Here is a 24,846-nt window from a genome sequence, read left to right as displayed (position 1 = left end):
GACTTCATAAACTAGAATAACGTCAGTTCAATTTTTTTATTATTTTTTATATTATTTTTTGTAATTAATAAACCTGTGGAAATAAAAAACATAATTGATAAATACTTGTATTCTATACCAGAATAAATAGTGTTACTTAACTGGGGAAATTGTGTTTGGATTTTCAACTCTTAAAATTCATTCCTAGTTCCTATAATATGTTTTTATTTGTTGAAATACATAATAGTTGTTTTCAAGGAAGAAAAATTTTACATGATTACATTAGTAGCCAGGATAGACAGAATACTATATAACAAATAACCACTTCATAACAAATTAATGAAGTTTCAGATAGGGTGGACTAACTGTATTACACTTATTCACAATAATTTGTATTGCAGGCTGCTTTCCATACTGATGTTTATAGTATAACTATGAAAAGCTTCCTTAAAGATGATCCTTCCAAGAGATGTAGAAGTTACTCTTCCATATATATAATATTATATATATACATTGTATCATTTTATTACAACTATATACTCTATTTCCACCTATTTTATTTTATTTTTTCTGGTCAGGCAGCATACTTTGAAAACCACCCAGTTATACTTTAGGAAACTTTGTAAAGCTCTGCTGTTGTAAAACAATATACTTCACCTTCTCAGCAACAAGAAACCACTTTTAAGAGACTATGACTCTGTAAGTAGGACATTTTGGAAGCGCTAGTTGGCAAAAAGGTATTGTGGTTAAGTTTTCAGTTAATAATGGTTACCCTGTTTCATTGTTTCTTGTTACAGACTGATTTTGAAAAGGACGTGGACATTGCTTGTCGGTCAGGTAAGATCACTGAGAGAGTGTTTAGCTAAAAAAACAAAACAAAAAAAAAGAAATTGTGCTAGTTCTTTCTGAAGTAGATGTCAGAAAAAATACCATGTGTTGTTTACAACATATAGTTATAAATGCTGGGAAAGAAAAAAAAAAATGCCACTATATGAAAATATTTGTTTCATTTTCTTGTAAAAGCCTTTTACTAGAAATCAGCATCTGGGAAGCAGCCCAAAGGTGTGACTGTCTCTTAGAAGGCAAAAGGTTTTGGAAAGAAAATAAGATTTACACACAAAATTATCCTTTCTCTAGTACACAAGCAATTGTGAAAGACATTTTGTTTTTAAAAAATAAAAACTATATAACATATATTAAAACCTATTTATATGAAGGATACAGAAATTGGTGTTAGTTTTGAAAAGGCTGTTTTCTAAGGCTTTAAGTGAAACCAACAATAGCTTAAGCAACAAGGTATCAGGAAAATAAAATATGATTCCACTTTATAGGAATAATTTATTTTTCTTTTAAAGACATTTCAGTAGTGTGATCTTCAATTAGTCAGCTTTGTCTGTTTCTACACATTAAAAATAATTCATTTTAAGAAATTACTTTTTCCAGCTTAAATAAAGCACAGTGAAAAACAAATGGCCCTCTAAACCCCATAGAAATGCTCCACTCCAGGAAATTATCCAAAGGACAGTTGTTCTTAAGGAGGTGAGTCTACCTAGACACCCTCTATTTTCAATGAAGAGAAAAAGAAAGAGACAGAGGGTGACTTCTCTGCAGGGTGAGTCAGGGCAGGACAGCTGAGTCCTGCATCACCCACCAAAGCCCGTCTTTGCTTGCTGTATGCCAAGCCAAGAAGGCTGATCTTATTAGGTAGAGCTTGAGTTTCTAGTCACACACCTTTAAAAAATTACCACCTCTGTTTCTGGAATATGGTAATTGTTCTCTGTGTAGATTAGTTTTAATATGAACATTGGAAGGGACAGGACAGTCCACTGTAACATAAAAATTCATGCCTGTTATCATCTAATGCAGAGGAAAGTCCAGCATTAGTTGATGTAGCTCTTTCTTCTTACCTTTGCCACCATAGCTCTTCAGCATGGACAGCCTTAAGCAGATGGATTCTGAATTTAAAAAATTATCTTCAGTTTCTTTTAATGAAAGATTGACTAACAGGTCACTGTTTGAAGTCTGGCTGTAAAAAAAAATGCAGCAGACACACTGCATTGCACAGAATGGACTGGGGTGCCAGGACATGGGGATTGTAAATTGTCACAGTGTCAGATATTTGTGTATCATTGTTTACAGGCAAATTGTTCTCTTCATAATTGAAAAATTAGCATCAGTTTTTGTGAGGTAGGAGAGTGGGCTGCCATATGAGCTGCCTGTGGAACATGTCAGTGAACTGACAGGTACTGGAGGATCTGGGTCATCAGAGCCCTCAGGCTACCAAAACCGATGTGAGTGTAACACCTGAGATACTTCCAGTCATCTTACTGTCTCAGTCCATGAGAAAAATTTTATTGCACAAGCTGGTATTGGTGCAAATTAACATACTATTTTAAATCAGGACAAAAAAATATCCTTGCACTCAGCTGGAACAAGCCCAGGAATTGGATATTTCTAAAATTTTTCATTCTTACTACCTAGCCTTTTTTCTTTCATTACAAATTTTGAATTTCAAATTTATATTTAATTTTCAGAGTGATAGTGATGGATGCTTTGCTGTTGAATACATCTGTCGGTGTTCCTGAAAAATTTGGTTTTTAGGGACAGGATTAATAAAATTTACATATGCAGCTTACCCTAATAAAAAATTGCTGGATTACAGTACAACTTTGACCATGAAGGCCTACACCAAAAGTAGAATAATGAATGCTTTATGAGACATGTTTATATTCTTTATAACCTCTCCATATGTAGCAAAATATGTCTTTCTAATAGCAATGGAATTCCTTCCCAATGTGGTTACTTTTTGTCACTTTTATTTAAAAATAACTGAACACAGAAGAGTTTTGTGGTTTTATATATATATATATATGAAAAAGAACATTTAGAAGCTCAGGAATACATGTCCATGGCTATAATCTTACAATAGAAGATTGCAACATATTGACAAAATTATACTGCCTTACAATCTGTTTGACATTTTCCAAGAGGTTATGTGGAGTTAATAATGGTAGTACAGATGTCATACTGTTGTGTTTTTTTGGAAAACCCTTAATTGAGTTCCACATTCTTAAGCTGCAGGTCACCTATGATCTACATAAGAAAGTAACAATAAATGAAGGACTGGTTTTCTTTTATTTAAATGACTGAGGCTTAGTCAGATATATATGTCAGTTATACACAGAATATTAGGAGGTGTTGATTATACAAAAACCCTTCCCAAAGCAATACTTATAAAATAAAAGTTATTAAACACAGAAAAAGAGTTAAGAAAATGCAATGGTAAAGGGAATATTACTAAATACTGCCACGAACAAAAGCAGAGTTTGAGAGACATGGTTTCATGTTTCAAGAAGTCTGTTCTCTGACCCACAGTTCTTCATAAAGACATTGGACCTTGCAGAGCAGCTACAATAACAGGAACACTTTCTAGAATCTCACTAAATGATGAAGAGGAGGAGAAGGGACCAAACCCTGAAGGAATGAGCTATTCTACCTTGCCTGGAAACATCATCTCTAAAGTCATCATCCAACAACCAACAGGTCTCCACATGCCTATGAGTATGAGTGAACTGGCTAACCAGTGTTTGAAAAAAGACAACAGTGAGCTGCGCAGGACTGTGTACTTATGCACGGATGATAATTTGAGAGGTGCAGATATGGACATAGTCCATCCTCAAGAACGGATGATAGAAAGCGACTACATAGTAATGCCCCGAAGCTCAGTAAACACCCAGCCATCACTGAAAGATGAGAGCAAAATGAATATAGGCATGGATACATTACCTCATGAAAGGCTGTTGCACTACAAAGTTAATCCAGAATTCAATATGAATCCTTCTGTAATGGACCAATTTAATATCAATTTAGACCAGCATCTTCCCACCCAAGAACATATGCAGAGTTTACCATTTGAGCCCCGCACAGCAGTAAAGAATTTCATAGCTTCAGAGCTGGATGACAATGCAGGATTATCCAGAAGTGAAACTGGATCCACAATATCAATGAGCTCGTTAGAGGTCAGTGACACATAAACAAATTGTACGCTCTGTTGTTCTAATTATATGATAAAACAATATATTGTGGCTTGTCTCTAAGGGGTCTAAGCTAATGTTTTAATTCAGAGTAAATTATTGTTTGGGATCATGCACTGCTGTTCACATATCTCTTAGTATTAGAAGTGTTTATACATAGAAAACAAGATAAAAGTTTCAGAACCAGTGTTTGAAACTGTACTGTCCTGGGGATTTAAAATTCCAGCCAACTGCAAAAAAAAAGTCATGACTTGCCAGGTCAAAACCAATGGAAGATACGATGTTGTTATGAGAATACTGCTGCAAGATACAAGTGACAATCATTGAAACTACCTGCAAGCCCATTAAAATTAAAATATTTTCTATCTTATTGCTGGCAATCATATCTCACTTAGATATGATAAGTCTGATTCTGCTCTCACTAGTATGAGTCTTGAATTCTTCCATGTGTTAGTCTGACATTTAGTGTTTTGTACGCATGTTTGTGTGGTTGTATGTGTGTGCAGGCGTTGGTACAGCTGATGTGTACAGCAAAATCAAGTAGACTTCTTGTGGATTAACCCAGATACCGGTCATGTTGTAAAAATGGACTGAAAAACCTTTAATAAGCATTTCTTTAATTACTACAATCTGTAGGATTTAAACATTACAGAAACTGGAACTACTTACCTTGTTGACCTAACTGTCAGCTATTGCTATTCCTATTGAGTCTTTAGTTATGCAAAATCATCAGCAAGGTGGAATTGATTTCATATACAGTCCCCTTTAACAATTGGAAATCCATTTCACCAGCATTTCAAAGGTTATGAAATGCAGCATTTGTTATAGGAAAGAAGAAGACAAATGAGAAAAATATGGTACTTACCCTATGAAAGAATTTAAAGATGGAAAAAAATTCTACTGTATGTGACTTTAAGCCATTAGCAATTGCTTTATGATTTTTGGAGTTGTCTGTGCAGGGAAGCAGAGGCTTTTTCCAATTTTTAAATTGTTAGACATAGAACTATACTCTATATTTCATAAAATAGATATCTATGGATATTTATTCTAAATTGAATTTTATGTGTGTATCAACTGGAGAATTTGTGAAGATCAAAACTTAGCTTCTTTCCAAGAGATGCCCTTACAAGTGTCGACTGTGAAACGTTTCCCATGTTTTTATATTATTTGTATGCTACCTTGAGTTTTTGCAAGACATAATTTAACTGAAAAAAAAATGAAAAAATTAAATATGGAGTTTTGCAAGTAAGCAGTGTCCACTTCCTGTGGGCTCTGTTGGATTGGATATGTATAATCCTAGGATAAATATTTGAAAAGGTTTCTGAAAAATATCTTCGGTTCTTCAGTACTTCCACACTCAGTGCTCAAACAGGCTCTTTCAAAGCAAGTTAGCATCATTAAAGTTACTACCCTCAGCTCAGGTATATTAATTAATAGATCTTAGGCGGTGCACAAGAGTTCTCCAATTTAATCCAATACAAAAACAGAATAGCTCAGGTCACCTTCCACTAGTATCTCCTTCTGTCTATCTGCAAGTTCTTACAGGTACTTCTTACAAGTACTTTTAGTACTATATGGAGGCTCAGATCCATTCTTGTTAGTATTAGATTAGGGTGAGACATCAAGGGAACAATCCTAATCCCTTGAGAAGACAGACACCTGTTACCCTACTACCCACTCTACCTGAGGTCTAAATTGCTCTCTAGTGATCCTTCTTTATTTCCATCGGTGCCAAAGGCAACCTAAAACATTGCTTCTTTAGAGTTTACTTTTACTGTATTTGTATCATATTTAAAGCTTGCTTCTATGATGTGGCATAGATAGCGAATCTAAATCACCATTCTATATATCGTTTTTATACTCAGAAGAAAGTATTAAACATGAAGTAGAAAATATAATAAAATATAATAAAATATTGTAGCAAATACTTAGTCTCTTCCAATTTGGTAAACACATTTAGTTTAGAAAGCTGTATTTTGGCCCAAAAAGCTGTAAATGGTTAGGTTATTAAAGCTAACTGAACATAATTCCATAACTTAGGGAAAAGAAAAATATATATATTAGGGTAGGTCAAAAATGAAAGGAACTGTTTTGGCTTTTGTGACTGTCTTCATGGTTCTCAACACTACTTGATTATATAGCATTACTTCATCTTTTGTTAAGGATGTGCTGCAATGAATTGAAGATAGGAGCATGAAAAAAATGTACATAGAAGAAAATAAGTCTTAAACAGATACAGATAAGCAGATCCAGAATGTGATAGTGGTTTTATGTATGCAGTATGCAAAAAGCAGAGTTGAGGCAAAGCCCCAGAATGCTAGAATGGCTAGAACTGACAAACTGGATTAACTTTTATTGGTATGAGAAACCAAAAAAAGAAGAAGGGAGGGCAAGGGATTTTCTTTTTACAAAATATTTTACATCTCAAATACAATATAATTTTAGAAGAGTTTAAGACCTTTTAAAAGTCATGACTTTGTCAGGCACTATGAAGCAACAAAACCTCATTTTTCCCGTGTTTTTCCAAACAGAGCCCGACCAGACTGTTTCCAAAGGAGAAGCTTCTGAGCATTAGGAAGCTTCCCTTAGCTATCAGTTGATATTGCTGTCCCACCCAAAATCCAACATGGCAGCACATGGGTTCAGTAGGGGCTGTTCCCCTTTTGTTGATCCAAAGGAACAAGAGTGCCCTTCCAAAGGAAAGGAGTCCTCCTATAGTGTTTTCTTGTAATCTCTCCATGATTTGCCATTAGGTATTTCCAGGTGCTTTTTCTGGAATTACCATGCTACCGTTTGTTTTTGTTGTTGTTTTTTGTTTTTTGTTTTTTTTTTTGTTTGTTTGTTTTTGGTGTTGCTTTTTTTTTTTTATCATGTAGTTACACAGTAATTATCATTTACTATGCTAGTAAAATGTGCTTAGGCATTTGTGACCTGTGCTAACACAATTCTTCCTTTTTTTTCTTCTTAATTTAAAATCTATAATTAATAAAAATATTAAAACGGGGATAGTTTACACAGTGGTTAGAGAAAGTATCTATCATGTTATCAGAATGGCTTCAGATGTCATATGATCCATTTTCAGCCAAAATCCAACCCAGCATCTGATTTTGGTAGTTTAATTATGAATTCACAAACACGTGAAGACATAGAAATATTGCAGTAATAACTGTTTGCAGCTGGACATACAGTGAAATGGAATTTAATGATGTACATTGAATAGTTCTTATCTGCCCCCTCATTTTATGGTAGATACCAGTCTTTGTGGCCATAAGACTGAACCGACAGAATTAGACAACAGTTTGGAAAACATAACCCCTAAGTATTTTCACATCTATATATACACATAGGTATATATATACCAATACCTATATATACCTAAACCAATATATAGGTATATATATATACCTCTTCATAGGCATATATATATATACATATGAACATATAGTTCATATATATGTATATATATTTAAAGTGAACATTTAAATATCGGGTCTTTTTTGTGTTCTCTTTCGTTTAGACTTTGTATTGATTATGATCATTGGAGATGGATGTTTCAGAACAGAACCATAGTGTTAGCACAACAACATATGTCCTCACTTTTAACTCTGCAGGGAGGATCCATCACCCCTACTATTAAATATCTAAATGTAGGCATTCCCATTCTGACCTGGAAAGGATCTTTCCACATTAGGCTCCTCTTCAGAGTCAGCAGAGAGAAATATGCACTTTTAGGCCACTTTTAGACATCTACTGTAGGATGAAGTAAATCACATGCTGTCAGTGCAGCTATATACTGATACCACAGAGAAAGAGAAAATGAGTAGGTCAGGTATAAACATCAAAAATATTGATGTCCTAAATTCAGTCAGATGAATCCTACCACGTGTCACAAGCTTTCTTCTAGTTTTTACACCTACTTTTTTTTTTTTTTTTTTTTGCAACAAAATTATTTGTAGGGAACAATCAAAGTTTTATTACATATGGAAGAATTTCAACTATCAAAAGATTGTTGGAGAATGTCATAATATTTACATAAATACATTGCCCAAGTAAGTATATATTTAAGGATCTGCACATTCCCAGAGTGCAAGTCAGTGATTTTTTATTTGGTATGTACCCAACAGTATTCATGCAATTATAAACACAGGCAGGCATATTAGTACATCACTGAGTTTTTGAGCAGTAATTGAACATCTGGCTAATCTCCTGCACATCCCTTATATGCATGGATTAAAATTGGCTTTGTTACCTTGGCATCAAAGTGGTTTGGAGTGTGCTCCTTCAGTTCAAAGTGTTTTGGTTTTAATGAAGAAAGGACTCTCAATACACTCTTTAGGAATGGTTTTTGTTTTGAAAATGTACACTTAGAGTGCTGTGCTCATTAAAATAAAATTACTTTGAAGTGAAGTTGTGCATACCCAGCCACTGAGATGCAAGGAAAGGTTAGAAAGTTTAAAAGCAGAGGAAGCTGATCTGTACAACATATCTTTGGGAAAAGTAATTCTTCTGTCTATTGTGGAACAAATGTGCAAGAAGGAGTAGGTCATTTGCTGCCTGGCTATGTGAAGAGACTTGCACTTGTACATTTGTGGGACAGGAATGATGGGTTATCTCAAGGGAAGGTCAGTGTAGTGTGAACTTCTGCTCAAATGGAAAAAGGAGACAAAGAACTACAATAAGAGGAAGGGCATACGAACATGGGCAAAAGAAACATTAAAGGCAAAAAAGAGCATCTGCTTTATAAGAATAGGAAAGAAGGGACTTTCCAAATGGTTTGCCATGTAAAGGATATGAATTCTCTTTCGAATTTCCTTGTTTGTGTTTCTGCCACAATTTCTGCTAGGAGATATGTGGATAAAGAAGTAAACCCCCTAAATTGGAAGTGTGGCCAAGTAACCCTTCTGTACTCATTCATGAGAGCTCTTAATACAGTCAAAGAAAGTAATCCCCAGAGCTCCTTGGCCAAATTGCTAATGTGGGACTTCAGGAAGAACTTACTGTTACAGCTGAGAAAATAAAGTGATACATTAAAAATAGTGAAGGGCAAAGAAAAAAAAAAAAATATATATATATATATATATAGACAGGAGAGTAAAGAAAGACAGATGTTCAAAAACAGGGAGAAAAAAAAGAGGGTAGAAATAGAGAAGAAGTAAATTCTAAATAACAAAAGAACAGAAAGGAGAGAAGAAATATGCAGTTAAAATAGCCAATCTTGTCAATAAAGTACCAGAGCATCAGGCAGAACAAAAGCAAAATGGTGTGAAGTCATTTTGATTTATGATATGAGAAGTTAAAAAGAAATAAATTTTAAAAGAGAGAGAGAGAACAAAAATAGAAAGACAAACACCACAAAAATTTCCTCTTTATCATGTTTCCACATATTATTTTTTTCAGGCATTCTCTGTCTCAGATTTCTCTCCCTTCCATTCTTTTTTATTTCAAGAACTGTCGAGACAGTTCTTGCCAATTTTGTGACTCTCAGTGAAATGAAACCTAGCCCATTCTTTCTTTTGGTGGTATGAGTAGGTCTTAAGTTCCTCTGACTTCAGAAAATGTTGCAGCATATTCTTAGGCTGCTCTACTGGAATGGAGGTAGAATAAGGCAGAGTTAATTCTAAAAACTAAAGATGTGAAGAACGGAAATTTATTTAGCATTAGAGAGTGTAGTGCACATTTTATTTTTTATATCACAAGCAGCTATCTTAACTACAAATAACCCTTAGGAAACATATTTTCAATTGCTTGTCCATGTAAGAAATGCTACATTTGCCCCCAAAACCTTCAGAAACACAAAACAAGTATTTTTTTTTTGGAGTAAATACATATGCAGGTTATATATATATAAAAAATGAGCAGTAAACCAGAAAAAAATGCTGGAACAGTTTTAAAATGGGATCCCTGAAGTTATGGTTGTGCTGTGTTGAAGTGCTAAATTTGCTAGCAGATTTTCAGGTCTTAAAATTCCCACGTTAAAATGGTAATCCACTTTTTTGTTAAAATATACTGCCTAATGTCCAGCTCATTTTATAAACTAATAGGCAATGCAATCTTCTATTCAGAAACCAAGGGTTTTTTTTTCGGTTATATACATACAAAAGACATTTTAAATCAAAACTGTCTACTCACATTCCACTTTCATATCTCTGAGGGCCAAAAGAGATTCTCCTTTAATTTTGCTCAGGGAAAAAATCCTCCCCAGGCTAAGATCTTGTATGTCAAATCTAATCTCAGAATGAATTATAAACTGCTGATAATAAAGCTTTATATTAATGGAAACATGGTTATAGCCCTCACTATAATGTGGTATCTCTGGTTTCAATTATACTTCGCACAATGTAATATATCTTCAGGAGTATCTCATGTAATTAATCAGGTAGTGGCATAATGCAGACTAGAATAAGGAGAGAACCAGGCATTTGTCGTTTTACAGAGATGGAGAGGGATTTTATTAGTCATTTAGTGAGAGCAGCTCTTTCCTAGTGCCAGCAGATTAGTGCATGCTGCTGTATGGAAATTATTCTTCAGTGTTCTATTTTTGTCCCCCAGTGAGCAGAGTTTAAAGTTGCTCTGGAATTACGCAGAAAAACTATACGTGATTAGCACAAAGTAAAATTGATTTTAAATAAATTACTACAGCAGACCTTGTTTCAAAGAGTTTCGCTTTGGTCCTGGCATGAAGGGCTCGAGAGCTTGAGATATATATATATATTTTTTTTTACTATTTGTTTATTTATTTATTTATTTGTTTATTTATTTATTTTGCTGTAATATGTATTTTATCAATCAAGATTAAAGAGTTGTAGAAATTAGAAATGGAAAAGATCATCTCCTTTCAGGTCATCTCCTCTATCAATGCAAGAACATTTTCTACAGTGTATTTCTGTAATGCACAGTCCAACCTCACTTTCAAGACTGCAGTGAAGGGGTCACACTGTTCCCTTCAGCAACTCATTTTGCAGTCACAAAACTTTCCTTTTTACTGACAGCATTAAAAAAAAAAAAAAAAAAAGAGTAATAATTACAAATGTTTATATTTTTGTCACACCAGCTCTATTTAGCAGTGTTTGTATCCTTGTAAGCTTTTCAAGCAGGCTTCTGTTTGCTTCTTCCAGAGCCAATGTTTAAACAAACTGTATGACTTTTTTATTCTTTCCTCTTGATCCCGTGTATTAACTCTATAAAAGGAATTTTTGTTGCTCTACTCTGAAATTTTCCCAGCATACATACATGGTGGGCACAACGGGCACAAACTGGAACACAGGAGGCTCCCTCTGAATACTTATGTACTGTGCAGGTGACTGAGCACTGCCACATGTTGCCCAGAGAAGTTGTGGAATCTCCCTACTTAGAGATTCGCAAAAGTTGCTTGAACATGGTTCTAGGCTCCGTGTGTTCCTTCTTGAGCAGGGGGATTGGACCAGAAGACCTCCAGAGGTCCCTGCCAACCTTAACCATTCTGTGATTCTGTGATGATTTTGCTTCTGACAATTCAGAGCGTTAGTGAAGATATCTCATTGGAGTTGTTCAGGAAGGGCTGTATATTGGAGTTGTTCAGGAAGGTCTATATACATCTCCGCCTGCTCAAATGGACACTGGACTGGTTTTTCTGTTTGATTGATTGTTTGTTTGTTTGTTTGTTTTTATTTGTTTTTATAGCATTTTGAACTGTGCTTGGATATCCAGTTTAGTTCTTACCCATACCCCTGAATTTCAGAATTATCTCATATAACTCCCTACTGCTGAATAATTGCATGTAGCTTCAGCTTTTTAGGCAGTCCTTTTATTAGTTACCCTTTGCAGTTCTCCAGCATTAAAGCTCTTCAGTTTGGAAAACAGATGACTGTGTAGTGAATAGGGAACAATTATTCATATTTCCTATAATTTAAAAAAGGAGCATCAAATGAAATGGCAAAGAGATAAACAACATGATTTTCTTTGTCACATTATGCATATTTAAATTGTGGAATTCACTACCTTACCATATTTTGGATGTTAAAATTAAGAATGAGTATAAAACATGATTAGACTAATGGAATAGTGTAAAAAAAAAAAAAAAAAAGTGTCATAACACTCAACAGAGTGAGTTCCTCACAGGGATTAATTTACAGATTAATTTACAGTTGAAGAACTAGGGAGTGGATTGCAACAGAAATATCACTGTTTACATACACTTTCCTGTAATATTCCTTAAACATCACTGCATAACCTGGTCAAATACAAAAGCTGAGATGAACCGTTGATATTACCCTTTGTGGTCATTTGTTAGTTCTGTTCATTTGACTTTAATGCTCAAATGGATCTCCAGCTGATCCTTCAAAAAAATACCAACTTCCAGTCTAATTTTTATGTTGGTTAAAATCTTTCTCAATTTTACAGTTGGGTAAAACAGTCTTTTGAAAATAAACATACTGGTGTGACCAGTTCAGCAGCTCATTTGTCCTGAGAGATTTTTTTCCTTATTCTATTTCATTCAGCTTCTACCTTTCATTAATTTAAATTGCAGAATGAGCTAGATGGTTGACTAGATTTCTAAAACCATTTTATAGGTACATTTGGGAAACCCTATTTTTCTCAACCAAAGAGCCAAACCAATAAAACTTGGTTTAAGAAATATGCATATATAGTGTGTGTATATATATATATATATATATATATACCATCACAATTAATAGCATAGTTAAATATGTTACAGACTGTTAGATGTATTATTTTATCATGTAAAAAGTGATAAAACTGTCCAGCTGCAAAACCTAATAATCTGGCCACAAATATTTGCACTGTCATCAAACAGACTTAAGGCAAAATACAAAGTTATCAATTTTCTAAATCACAGTATCTAGCAAACTGCATAATTCATTTCTAAATTTTCCATGTTTTAATTTAGGATTTATAGGATTAGAATTAGGATTAGGAATTTAGGATTAATTTAGGATTCTCAGTCAGGCAGTTCAATGGTACCAAGTCTATCACTGAACTTTAGCTTAAATAATGGCTTTTTCAAGCATTATGCAAATCTGCACCTGTAAACTTCACCTTATCATCTTCTGTATGCATTTCTTCTTTTGAAATCACTGAGCCTTTACTGTGGAAGATGTACTCTAATTACACCTTAAAAATAGATCCTTCCTCATTAGAGATACACAGATTTCTTCAGGTGTTGATTTACTGTGAAATGATGAAGGCCTATATCAAAGGTATACTTGTACCTTGGTCCTCTTAATATGAGTGAGATGTAGATACTCAGGTACCTTCAAGAATTCGGGCATAAGCTCCTCATATTTTTTCTACCTCCAAAACCATTGCCGTTTCCAAGTTTTCATGTTGTTTATGTTTGCAGAATTGTTTAATTTGTTTTTAAACACTGTCTTTAAATTATGTTAGGTGAAAGCAATACTTACTAATTAAGGATAGCTTCTCCAAAATTTGCTTTTTTTTAAAAAAAAAGCAAACAAAAAAAACTTTTTTATAGTGTTTGTTTGTTTGTTTTGTTCTTGTGCCTCACAGGTCTTTAGACATTAGCGTGTCTGAACTCTGTAGGGAGTGCTACATTTGTCTTTTTCATATTATTATAGATTGGAGCAGATCAAAATTTTACAACAAATCCTAGATGATATCACAAAGTGGTATTATGGGAGATCAAACATTTTCTGCTTTCTGCAGCTTTAGGACTTGAAATTGTTTCTTTCAATTGTTTCTTTCAATTGCAAGAAAACAAAAACGCTTACTAAACCCTTCATGTATGTTAAGCAAGATAAAAGCCAAGTTTAATGAAGTCAGTAACATTATTATTATTTACTCAGTTGATTTGATTTCTATCTCACCACAAAAATTAAGTGCATTTTGAAAAGGTTTGATCACCATGATTTAAAGCCATTCTATTCCACTACAAAGAAATTAGGGTTAAATTGTACCAGCAAGCCCTTTCTTTTCTTGAGGTATTTTTCCCTTCCTTTAACTCTCCTTCCTGACGGAGAATGTATCTTTTCTTTCCATTTACATGCTCTTTTTTTCAGCTCCTCCAGTCACTGCTTTCCATATCTCTTTAGTCTATTGTAAGCCATTCATTTTCCAACCTTATTGGAAGAAGAAAAAAAATATATTTTTAATCTCTTCTTTATAATATTACTATTTTATCTGATCTAATTGGACTTCATAATTGGTTTCTTTCAGAATCTGTAAAAAATTATGTGCTAAATTATTTGTGATATGTCCAAAGAATCATATTCTGTAGTATTGTATACAATTGATTACTTCAATGGTAAATAATTCTTTCTTTTTACGGGATGCTTTGAATCAGATATACCATAAATGTAAAACAAAATCATTGCTTTCTTCATCCAGATTGTCATTGCAAACAAACAAGCTGAAGCCTCTATGGAAAGTATAGATGGCTTGAGCTTGATTTTGCTATCAGTTACCCAATTGAAATCAATGGAGTTGTACCAATGTAAACCTGATGAAGGAAAGAACCAATTTCTATATATTTATACAAGCCTAAAATATGGATACATATAGATATCTAAGAAAATAAGTATTATGATAAGTTAAAAACACCACAGAAAGCATAGAAATAAATATATTTTATCTACAAATAACATATGAAACATCCCAGTGAAATGCAATCTGGTTTATTTCAGTGAAAGGAATACAGTACTGGTCTAATAAACTGTATATAAAGTCATTCATTAGTCTTAAATTGTCATAATAAAATCTACAGACTCTCACGGAATGCCTAACATACATCTGATAGAAAAACAATAATGTTATTTAGACTCATTAATGTGATTTGATGAATAGTCCCCTTGTTAATGCAACTTTTTTTCTTTCTTTTTTACTGCTTAATAGAGAAGAAAATCACGTTATTCGGACCTTGACTTTGAAGTAAGTTTCACTGAATTACTCCTGATTATTGCAAGTATTTTCCTAAAAGCAAATATGAAGTGTTTTAGCAGATTTTAGCTTTCTGACATAGTAGATTTCATAGGATTTTTCAGTCAGTACTGTACAGAACAAGAGAAATTCATGAAAACTACTTTGGTGCAACTTGTTTGTAAAATATTCTGAGATCAAACTATCATATTGTAATATTAATCATCATGGTTTCAGATTTTAAATTCTCTGCCTCTTCATTTTCATCCTTTTCTTTTTTTTTGGCTATTTATCTGCTAAAAAAGTGTGACACTTCTGTAGCACATGCCACATTGTCGCAGAAGCTTGCTTTGAGAAATTCTCGGTCATTTTTTCTATCATTTTCTTCAATACTAATTTACTGGCATATGAGTTTCACATACAAATAGTCATTATAAACATGTCAAATTTTGAATGATGATGTGCTGCAGTTGTCAAAGCTTATGGATCACATGATGTATAAAAAATCAAGTTTATGTAAGGTTCCTTAGGTTGGATGACCATAATTTCAGACTAAAAGCCCATTGAAGGAGTAGGTTTGACTTAGTTAATGAAAGTTGTATTCTATCTCAGTCACTATGATGAAATCTTTTAGAGTTTTGTTTATTTGATGTTTTTTTCTACTCTCTACCAGAAACAATGTAGCCGTAATTTTTCAAGAGCATTTTAATAATTTATCAATTTTTATTTTTGCATAGTCTGTCTGTACATGTTATAGCTTGATATAATTCATTATCTGTGTCTCTAGAGAAGTTGAACAATCATAATATTTGCATGGAACCTACAGACATGGGACTAAACTTTAGCTTCCAGTGATCATTACATATCAACAATAACTTTAATACTTCACCCTCCTTGTTTCCATGTTCAGACAAAAGCATTCTTTATTATATGGGCTGTAAACACATACGCTTTCAGTTTTCAAATGCTAGTCCATAGAGAAGCAAGACATGGAACTAGCAAAATGCTGCCAGAGAGTGATCTTAGAAGCCTTGCAATGAGAGATTTGCTTTGGTGACCTGCTTTTGCTGAAATGCTAAGCTTCCATGTCTGATTGTGTTTTGTTGATAGTTTAATATCATGATTTAATATCCTCTGTCATCTTCTCCCAGAGGTTATAGTTACCTTAGGTACTCATGTAACCTCTCAGATACAGCACCAGACAAAGATTCACGCAGTAAGTTTAAAGAAAATATTTTTGGATTAGTATTTAGAAAATAACAACATGAATCAACAACAAAATTCTGATGAGCAAGTGAGCCTAAAATTAAATGCAAGCAATATGAACATTTTTTAGAATGATCTTCACTATTTCAGTCTGGACCAACCTTCTCTCTTCCAAAAGTTCCTGAAGTATCCTTAAGGAACTAGAATGATTGAGGTACCATTCACAATAGGCAATGTGGTTGTAGACTTCTTATTTTGGAAACCAAGAGAATTTAGTAGCATCCAAAGAGAATATTCCATGCTAGATAATGCCATTGAATATAGTCTTGGACATATTCATCTTACTGCTGTAGAGTTGCAGTTTGATAGCAATATATATATATACTTACCCCTCACCTTAATATAGACATTTTGAAGTAAAACCAAACCAAGCCTATTTTGGCTTCAGAAAAAAAGAAAAAAAAAAAAAAGAAAAAAAAATCCTGAGGGTCACAGAGGAAACCCAAAGCTAGATGCAAACAGGCAGACCAAGTCTGTATTCAATGCCATAAAACAGTTTTCATCCCTATTATCTCCAGATACAGGTATAGTTTTGTGAACCTTCATAGCAAACAGTAAAGAATAAAAGTCCTATGTAACACTACCCACTACCTGTTGGGTAGTGTTATAGATAACATGTCCCCAGACAAAGGAATGAAAGGAAGAAAGAAAAAGATGATATCCAACCTGGCCAACCATTATCACAGATCTGCTGCTGCTTAGAATGAAGGCTTCCTAGAACTAGACCAGATGTAACTTGTTTTTCCTTTTTAACCAGTTTGCCATTGCATCCTTAAATCATTCCTTCATGTAGAAGACAGACTATAATACAGTGGGTTTAGTCTATCGGCAGAGAGTAATACTGCTTAATAATAGTTGAATACTAGAATTTGCAAAACAGACTATATGAATTTTTAATTTAAAATGAGCATGCAACATCTTTTCAGCTCTTTCCTTGCTGTTACCAAAGATTAGTTTAGTCATGTTTTTGTATACTTCAGTATCCAAAACATGACCAAAATCCTGGTCTGGGAGTTTTGGATCCTTGCTGTGCTGCTAGCTGTGGTAATGCTAGCTAAGTGTTCACCAAGCACAATCATTATGTTCTGAATTTCCCTAAAACTGGACTGGTAGTTTTTATCATGAAGGCACAGCACTAATACTTAGCTGTCAGATCAAATAAAAGTCATTCTAATTATGTTGAGCAGAAATACAGATGCTGTGGAAATTCCCAGGAGGTCTTTATAATAGGTGTGCCCTGTCACTTACAAAAACATTCAGAAGAGTTAAACACTATTATTGACATGCTTTTTAAGATACAAGACCACAATTACCTTTAAATTCTACAAAAAGATCTGACTCCTCCATTTCCCCACCCATCCACTTCAGTCTTCCCTTTATACAATTTTATCCACTTACAATAAACAACTTTTATGCCAAATAATTCAGAAAAGTGCTTTATTACCCTGCTCTCCAGGATTTTCTTCTTTTTTTTTTCTTTTTTTTTTCTCCCAGCTCTTTCTGAGCTCCATTAGGGAGACCAAGGATACAGAAAAGTGGGAATACCAGAATGTCTTTTCTTTCCACAGAGCAGCAGAATCCTACCAGAAATAATGTTGAATTGATATTTGATTGCTGGAACTGCATTCTTTCAGAATTTTATCCACAATAGCCATTCATTATAACAATATTACAAACTCACCCAAAAATTTAGAATCTTTCTCTTACTAATCTGAAGACATCTCTACAAAACAAAGGCAAAAAAAAAAAAAAAAAAAAAATCATGCCTGCAGGGAAAAATCCTTTCCCATTCCTAAGTCTGGCAACAGATCAGACCTATAACATCTTGAAAACACAGCATGCTTCCATTGTAGGGCTGGGAAGGCATTTCCCCATCTGTTCTTTTCACCTAGCTATTTCATGCAAAACTTGAGCATTTTTACCTGTAACAATGCAGAAAATCTCCAAGACAAATTGAATGACATTATTATTATTATTATTATTCATAAGATTGGCCATGAATCTTTATCAGAATATTTGTCCTTGAGCTAGAGTTCAGCTGAAATCTTATCATAAATAAAAAAAAGAAATGAACTGGGTATAGAATTATGTCTGAAGTCCTTCTCATTTTGATCATATCCACCCACAGTGCTCTTCTGAGGGTAGATGCTGAGTGTAAGGCTTGGCCTTTTCAAAATTCAACTTTGATGTTATTTGTGAGTGGAGTAGAAATGTGAAAGGGGTATCAGTTCAACCTGTCCTGCTTCAGGGGTGAGGGGGACACAAGCGTTACAGTGCCTGGTTGACAGCCAGCTGAATATGAGCCAGCCACATGCCCTGGTAGCCAAGAAGGCCAATGGCATCTTGGCTTGTATCAGAAATTGTGTGTCCAGCAGGACTAAGGAAGTGATGATCCGTCTGTACTTGGCACTGGTAAGACCACACCTCAAATACTGTGTTCAGTTTTGGGCCCCTCACTATAAGATGAATACTGAGTTGCTCAGGTGTGTGCAGAGAAGAGAATGAAGCTAGAGAAGGGATATATGAGGAGCAGCTGAGGGAACTGAGGCTGTTTGGCCTGGAGAACAGGAGGCTCAAGGGAGATCTCATTGCTGTCTACAGCTACCTGAAAGAAGTTTGCACTGAGGAAGGTGTTGGTCTCTTTTTCAAGTGGCAAGTGATTAGACACAAAGAAATGGCTTGAAGTTGCATCACAGGAGGTTTAGATTAGATATCAGGAAGAATGTATTCACAGAAAAGGTGGTCAGGTATTGGAACAGGCTGCCCAGAGAGGTGGTAGAGTCTCCTTCCCTGTAGGTATTTCAGAGATGTGTGGATGTGGTGCTTAGGTATGTGATTTAGCAGTGGACTTGTTAAGTGGATGGTTGGATTTGATCATCTTGAAGGTCTTTTCGAAACTAAATGCTTCTACGATTCTGAGGTGAGTAAGTCTTTAGACTGGTGGCTAACTCAGTTATTTCTGGTATGGGATGCAGTATGACTGGGCAAATCCACAACTGTACCTAAAGGAGGTGTACTTTCTAAAGGCAGCATCAGAGACTCCTCTTTCATCCTGTTCAGGTCCTTATGCTACTGCAATCATCCTAGTATATATTGGTCAAGATTTTCAGCTCTGTGTTGTATTCTAAGACTGATAAAACTGTGTTTTCTACATTGGCAATTTAATAGAGAGAACAGATTAAACCCCCACAAATACTTTATGGGTTATTTTCTCATAAAAGAGAGTTATCCAACAGAGCACATTTTCTAGAGAACAGATAAGATGCTGAATTCTAAGAAGGAATAAAATAATTTTAAAAGGCTAGAAATGGAGAGCTAATGTTGGAAGTTTAAGTTTCTGTACCTCACTGACAGTTCAGATCGTTCTTTCTAAGCAGTGAGGAGGATAAGGTTGTCAGTGGGTAGAAATTATGGAATGGAAGAGAGGCAAACACAAAGCAACTAAAAGATCCATATGTACATGTGCATACCAGTTACTCTGCTATTAAGAATAAAATTTAAAGCCTTTTCTCTGGCAGACTTCCCACTGCAAGCGTTTAATTTCTCCTCCCACCTGCTTCTCCTCAGGAATAATGTAATGAACTGAGTAAGACATTTGCATTATTCATATTTGCTATTTAACTAAATTCTTGGGTACACGATTCAGAAAACTATCAGAAAGTAGCATTCTCTGTATTTCTAGCCTTCTATTAAAAAGTTTCCAGCTGGAGACATTTGTTTCACAGTCATATGCTATTTTCTGCATTTAGAGCCAGTTTTTTAATACATGAAATCTGTTTTATTCCCTGCAGCATGTCTCCTTACTTCATCCAATAATAATCTTTGAGGCAGAACCTTTCTTTTTAAAATTCTATGTATATGAAATTTGTTAAATATTCCTGTCTGCCATAACAGTAACAGCTTAAAAGAATCCCTAGGAAGTCACTTAAGTGAAACTTCCCTAATAAATTTAGATCAGCTATCTCTAGTTAAATTATGTTTTGCAAGGAGTTCCTCATGGAATCCTGCAAAATTGTTTCCCTTTTCACCCCACAACTCATGTTAAGTTAATAGGTCTTTAATTGCTTGCTATAGCTCATGTCTCTTTTGTGAATAATGTTGCCAATTTCCTGTTCTCAGAAGTGAAACCAGTTCTCAATCTATGGTGTGGCTATATTAAGGTTAATATGGTCATTACAGCATAGCTGTACGAATGCAAGGCCAAGAGAGCAGCAACATTTCATGAAATTTATAAATACCGAATGCAAATGAAAGATAAACAAGTGAAAATTGGAATTGGTAAAATATTATTTGAACGTCAGCCACTGCAGCTCCATTTTTAAAGATATTAACTCAGATTTGTTGGAAGTGTTACTTGCTGGGGAGGGTCACACTCAGGCACTGCATGTATAAGTTTGTGGGGCTTGTCATGTACACTGCCAGGGAAAATCAGGCTTGACAATTAATGGACATATGTAGAGGCTGGTGACCTGCACCGTTTCTGTGAACATTACTGGCTGGTGACCTGCATCGTTTCTGTGAACATTACTGGCTGCTGCCCTGGCTGCAACTCAAGTTCAAGCAGCTACAGAAGCTTAAGAAAAGGCAAGCTGGGCCCATCTGCTGTTGGACCGAGGTGAAGCATCCTCAGCCCTTCCTGTCTCCTGTCCACCTACAGTACTGAACCACAAGATTGGCCAAACAGTAAGCAGCCTTTGGCTTTGCTCTGGAGGCTGGTCTGAATCCATACCTGATAGTGAACTTATCTGGAAACAACACAGATGGTATGCATGACAGTATAGGCCTGAAAATAGGTTTCACTCTTTGTGTAGCTGCCAATGCACATACATGCCCTGAGGGCTCCTCCAACTGTGGGGTCTGTTTGGGGTCTCCACCTCTTACACAGAAGTGCCCTATAATTAGATTTTGTGGAAGAATGCCATGTGCATTGGCTAGAGGGGGGGTAGTTTTCAATTGCTCTGTTCATAAAATAGCAAAGCCATTAGAGTTGAGAAATTTTGCACATTATCTTACCATGTATTCCATTTCAACTGCATTTTGTGATTATCTGAATGACAAGATGTCTGATTAAAAAGACAACATTTTGGCCTTTTTCCTTTTAGTCCTGGAATCTTGAGTTTGGTGTTCCCATAAAAATTATTCTTAAAAGTGCTGATACAAACTGCTGTTGCATTCCTCTAGAAATTAAAATGCTAGTATCCAAGCTGAAAACAGAAATTCTAGAAAATATTCCTAATGTGCAAAAGATAAAGTTCCTTCTGAGATACTGCCAAAGTTCCTTCTGAGAAACTGACGTTGCTTTCAAAATTCTTTCAGTCTAGCACAAAAAGTGTGTTCCTTGATTTCAGCAGTTCAATAGATGTGGGGTTAAAAAAGTCCTTTGTTTACAGGAAGTGCATTAAACAGAGCAGAGAGAAGACAGGGCAATTCACTTCCATTGATCAAGTCTATAGGGAAAAGATGGCCCTGCCAAATTCAATTTACTTTATTATGCTGGGGGAAATAATGGTTCTCTTAAAAAAAGCCCAGATTCAATTATAAATAAAAGCAATTTTGTTCCTTTTTTTTTTTTTTTTTTTTTTTGGCAGAAGGTCATGCATACAAGAAAAAGGCACATGGAATTGTTTCAAGAATTAAATCAGAAATTCCAGACACTGGACAGATTTCGGGATGTACCAAAATCAGGCAGCATGGTAAGTTTTCCTTCTTGGCTATTTAAAATATGTTGGATCCCTAACAATAACAATGAAATTGGAGTTCTTTGAATTCAGTGTTATTTCCTGAGACCTCATTTTGTGCTGCTTTTACATAGCCTCAGAAATGAGAACAAAAGACATTTTCAATAATCTAACCTATGATGGTATTCATCAGATTGTACAACTAGACAATAACTAAGTCACTGATATAATTGTAGATGACAATTAATTGAACTATAGGGAATACATTTAAAATATATATGTGTCTACTAAATCTAAAGGACTATACAGAGAAAGCATCTCACTAATAAAATTTAGCCAACAGGGCTTTTCCTCTAGCTAGGAAAACAGATATTAAATTAGTTACTGCAAATAAGTCCAACTAGATTTACCTATACATAAGAGGGTCCAGAAGGCACACAGGGTCTCTGTAATCTTCTGTCTTTTCCATAATAGGCTTATAAATATTTAGCATTGGAAAAGCAAAAATTAAATCATCTTGAATTGACACTGCTATAATCATAATTCAAATTTATAAACACACACTCTTACACACATAACACCCTGACTACATCTGATAATGAGAGCAAGGAAATAGTTGATTCTGCATAATTAAAACAGCTAATTTAGTGTGACATATTTGTTAGCAGTAATATTATGATTAGTAATAATTTTCTATATAACTTTATAATCTGAAAATTGCATATTAATTGAAACTGAGCTAGAATCATATTATTATACAGCATTTTATGAAGAGTTGCTCTCAGACATGAAGATATTAAGTAGATGTGAGGTCAATGGGTTTACATCATTCTAAACAACAGAAGTTTGGCCTAGATTCTTTCAGGAATCTTTATCTGCGATTTATGTTATTTTGCACCCAATTCTCACCCACTCCCCCATTTGATATTTGCTGGAACATGAAGTTTGCATTCACCCCCTATTTGAAATCTGCTGTCCATGTAAGGCTTGAATTCATTCAAAATCTCAAAGGGGTTTTCTGTGGATGAGCTGCATTGACTGCTCATGTCAGTGCAAAATTCTTGAAGTGTCTGCTAATAAAAGCTGCCTAGAGGAATGGTCTATCTGTAATGCAGTCGGAGAATGATCCAGGTACCTACATGTCAGCATCTCAGGCTATTTTACGCAGCCTCAGGTATATTAATCTACAGCAATCTATGCAGTGATGACATAGGACACACACCTCTCTGGAAAGATAGTGGGAGATCCAACAGGATATCCAAAGGCACCTAAAATGGTGTGAAAATGTTAGGTTTAGGCAACTAACAGTAGAAATCACTAATGAACTTGGTCTCACTCCATAACGACTTTTACCCTGTAAAACTTCACATTCCAAAAGAATTCAAGGACAGTAGAAAATAAGGCGCTTTCAGCTTGCTAATCCTAATATACCTGAGCTGTGAATCAAGGTGGCTATCACATTCTTGAGGAGCAGGATTCTTATGTTCTGTCATGTGTCTGCCCCAATTCTATTCTGAGATGGCAATCTCTGTTTCAAAACACTCCATATTTTAGACAGCAAGACTCCTCTATTAACTTCACTTCTCTTTTTGCACTTTTCAACACAACCACAGCTACAATGCTGGCTGTTGTTACTGGATCATTTGGCCATTCCTCACTTAGATTGTTTCTTGCGAAAGACGGCTTAGCTGGCAGCTCAGGTGAGGAGCCTGCCAAAGAGTTGACTGCTCGCAGAGAAAGACAGTCACAATGGCGCTGAGCGCATGCCAGCCTAGCTCCCTGCAAAGCCATTCCCTCTCCCTGACTCCTGCATCTCATGAGAGCACATTAGTGATCAGCCTTATAAACAGAAAACACATTATTTCATCCTCATTTTTATTGTTCTTTCTTCTCTGCTCTTCAGGAGAACTCAGCGCAGAACAAGGCTCCATGGGACAGTTTCAAAACCACAGGCGAATATCAACACTATACAACGATAAACGTATTAGACACAGAGGCAAAAGATGCTTTAGAACTAAGACCAGCAGAATGGGAGAAATGTCTGAACTTGCCTTTAGATGTGCAAGAAGGTGACTTTCAAACAGAAGTTTAACAAAAAGAAAAACAAACTGAACAAGAGAAAAACAAACAAAAATAATTAATTGCACTGACAATAAAGAGACTTTGGGAATCCTGACGCTCCTGTCTGAACATTGTGACTACTTTATGTCAGGCTCTTCCTGTGCCAAATGTCAGTGTTTTTTTTCATACAGTTTATTCCCACTAGTATGGCTAGTGGAGAACCAGGTGTACAATTCTTACCATCGTGTGTTGTAAGTACCCGTGGAATGGATTTGTAAGGTAATCTTTATAGATAAACCTCAAGCAACGATTCATGTTGTAACAGCTTCATTTGGTTTAGTTTTCAAAAAACTTCACCATGAAGCACAATGTATATATTTATGCAGTTTTTAAAGTTTATAACAGTCTGTTTGGCCATTACTACACTTTTTACTTTATAATATAAAAGCAAAGTTTTTGTCATTAAATGAATGTCTGTTGAGCTACATTCTTCATTGCTTTAAATGCAATAAAGTAATAATCTCACTTTTATATGAATAATATATTTCACATCTTTATTATTGCAGTTTTCTCTGGAAAGCTCAGAGTAGCTTTCTCTGCTGCAGCTGTGTATAAAATATTTAAAATGTTGTATGGTGTAAATAAACCTTTGTCTACATATCAGTTTCCTAGTGCATTTTATTCTGTATATGTTGATCTTAAATTTGCATATTTATAAAGTTTTCTTTAATAACACGCATACTGAATATGTATGGAGTTTTCATAGTATATTGTTCTAACTCCTGCAAGAAGTTTCTCAAGTGTATTAGTAGGTTTGTATAGCCATTCTGCATTTTCTTAGGATAACTTTTGTGACAATGTACCATATAAATTGGACTTGTCAGAGTAATATCACAATTGTTCTATTTTATAACTATTTTCTCTTGTTGCAGAAAGACAACTAATGGAAAATAAGG

The 24,846-nt window shown here is 34.8% G+C and overlaps 1 protein-coding gene across 5 annotated transcripts in view; it reads left to right on the top strand.

Moving 5' to 3' along the window:
• The window catches only part of ADGRB3 (adhesion G protein-coupled receptor B3), a 477,382-nt gene extending 452,836 nt beyond the window's left edge, over positions 1-24,546 (top strand). For 4 of the 5 annotated variants that reach the window (XM_068678261.1, XM_068678263.1, XM_068678258.1 and 1 more), the window contains 5 exons: positions 777-816; positions 3,355-3,998; positions 14,862-14,897; positions 21,740-21,844; positions 23,733-24,546. In XM_068678261.1, the coding sequence (XP_068534362.1) occupies positions 777-816; positions 3,355-3,998; positions 14,862-14,897; positions 21,740-21,844; positions 23,733-23,921 (1,014 nt within the window). In that variant the 3' untranslated portion in view covers positions 23,922-24,546. The remainder of the gene's footprint in view (positions 1-776; positions 817-3,354; positions 3,999-14,861; positions 14,898-21,739; positions 21,845-23,732) is intronic. The other variant, XM_068678260.1, reaches the window with a different exon arrangement.
• The last annotated feature ends 300 nt before the right edge of the window (positions 24,547-24,846 follow it).

Source organism: Anas acuta, chromosome 3, assembly GCF_963932015.1.
Source record: "Anas acuta chromosome 3, bAnaAcu1.1, whole genome shotgun sequence".
In the NCBI taxonomy this organism is placed as follows: Eukaryota; Metazoa; Chordata; class Aves; order Anseriformes; family Anatidae; genus Anas; species Anas acuta.
This window is presented reverse-complemented; position numbering and strand designations above follow the sequence as displayed.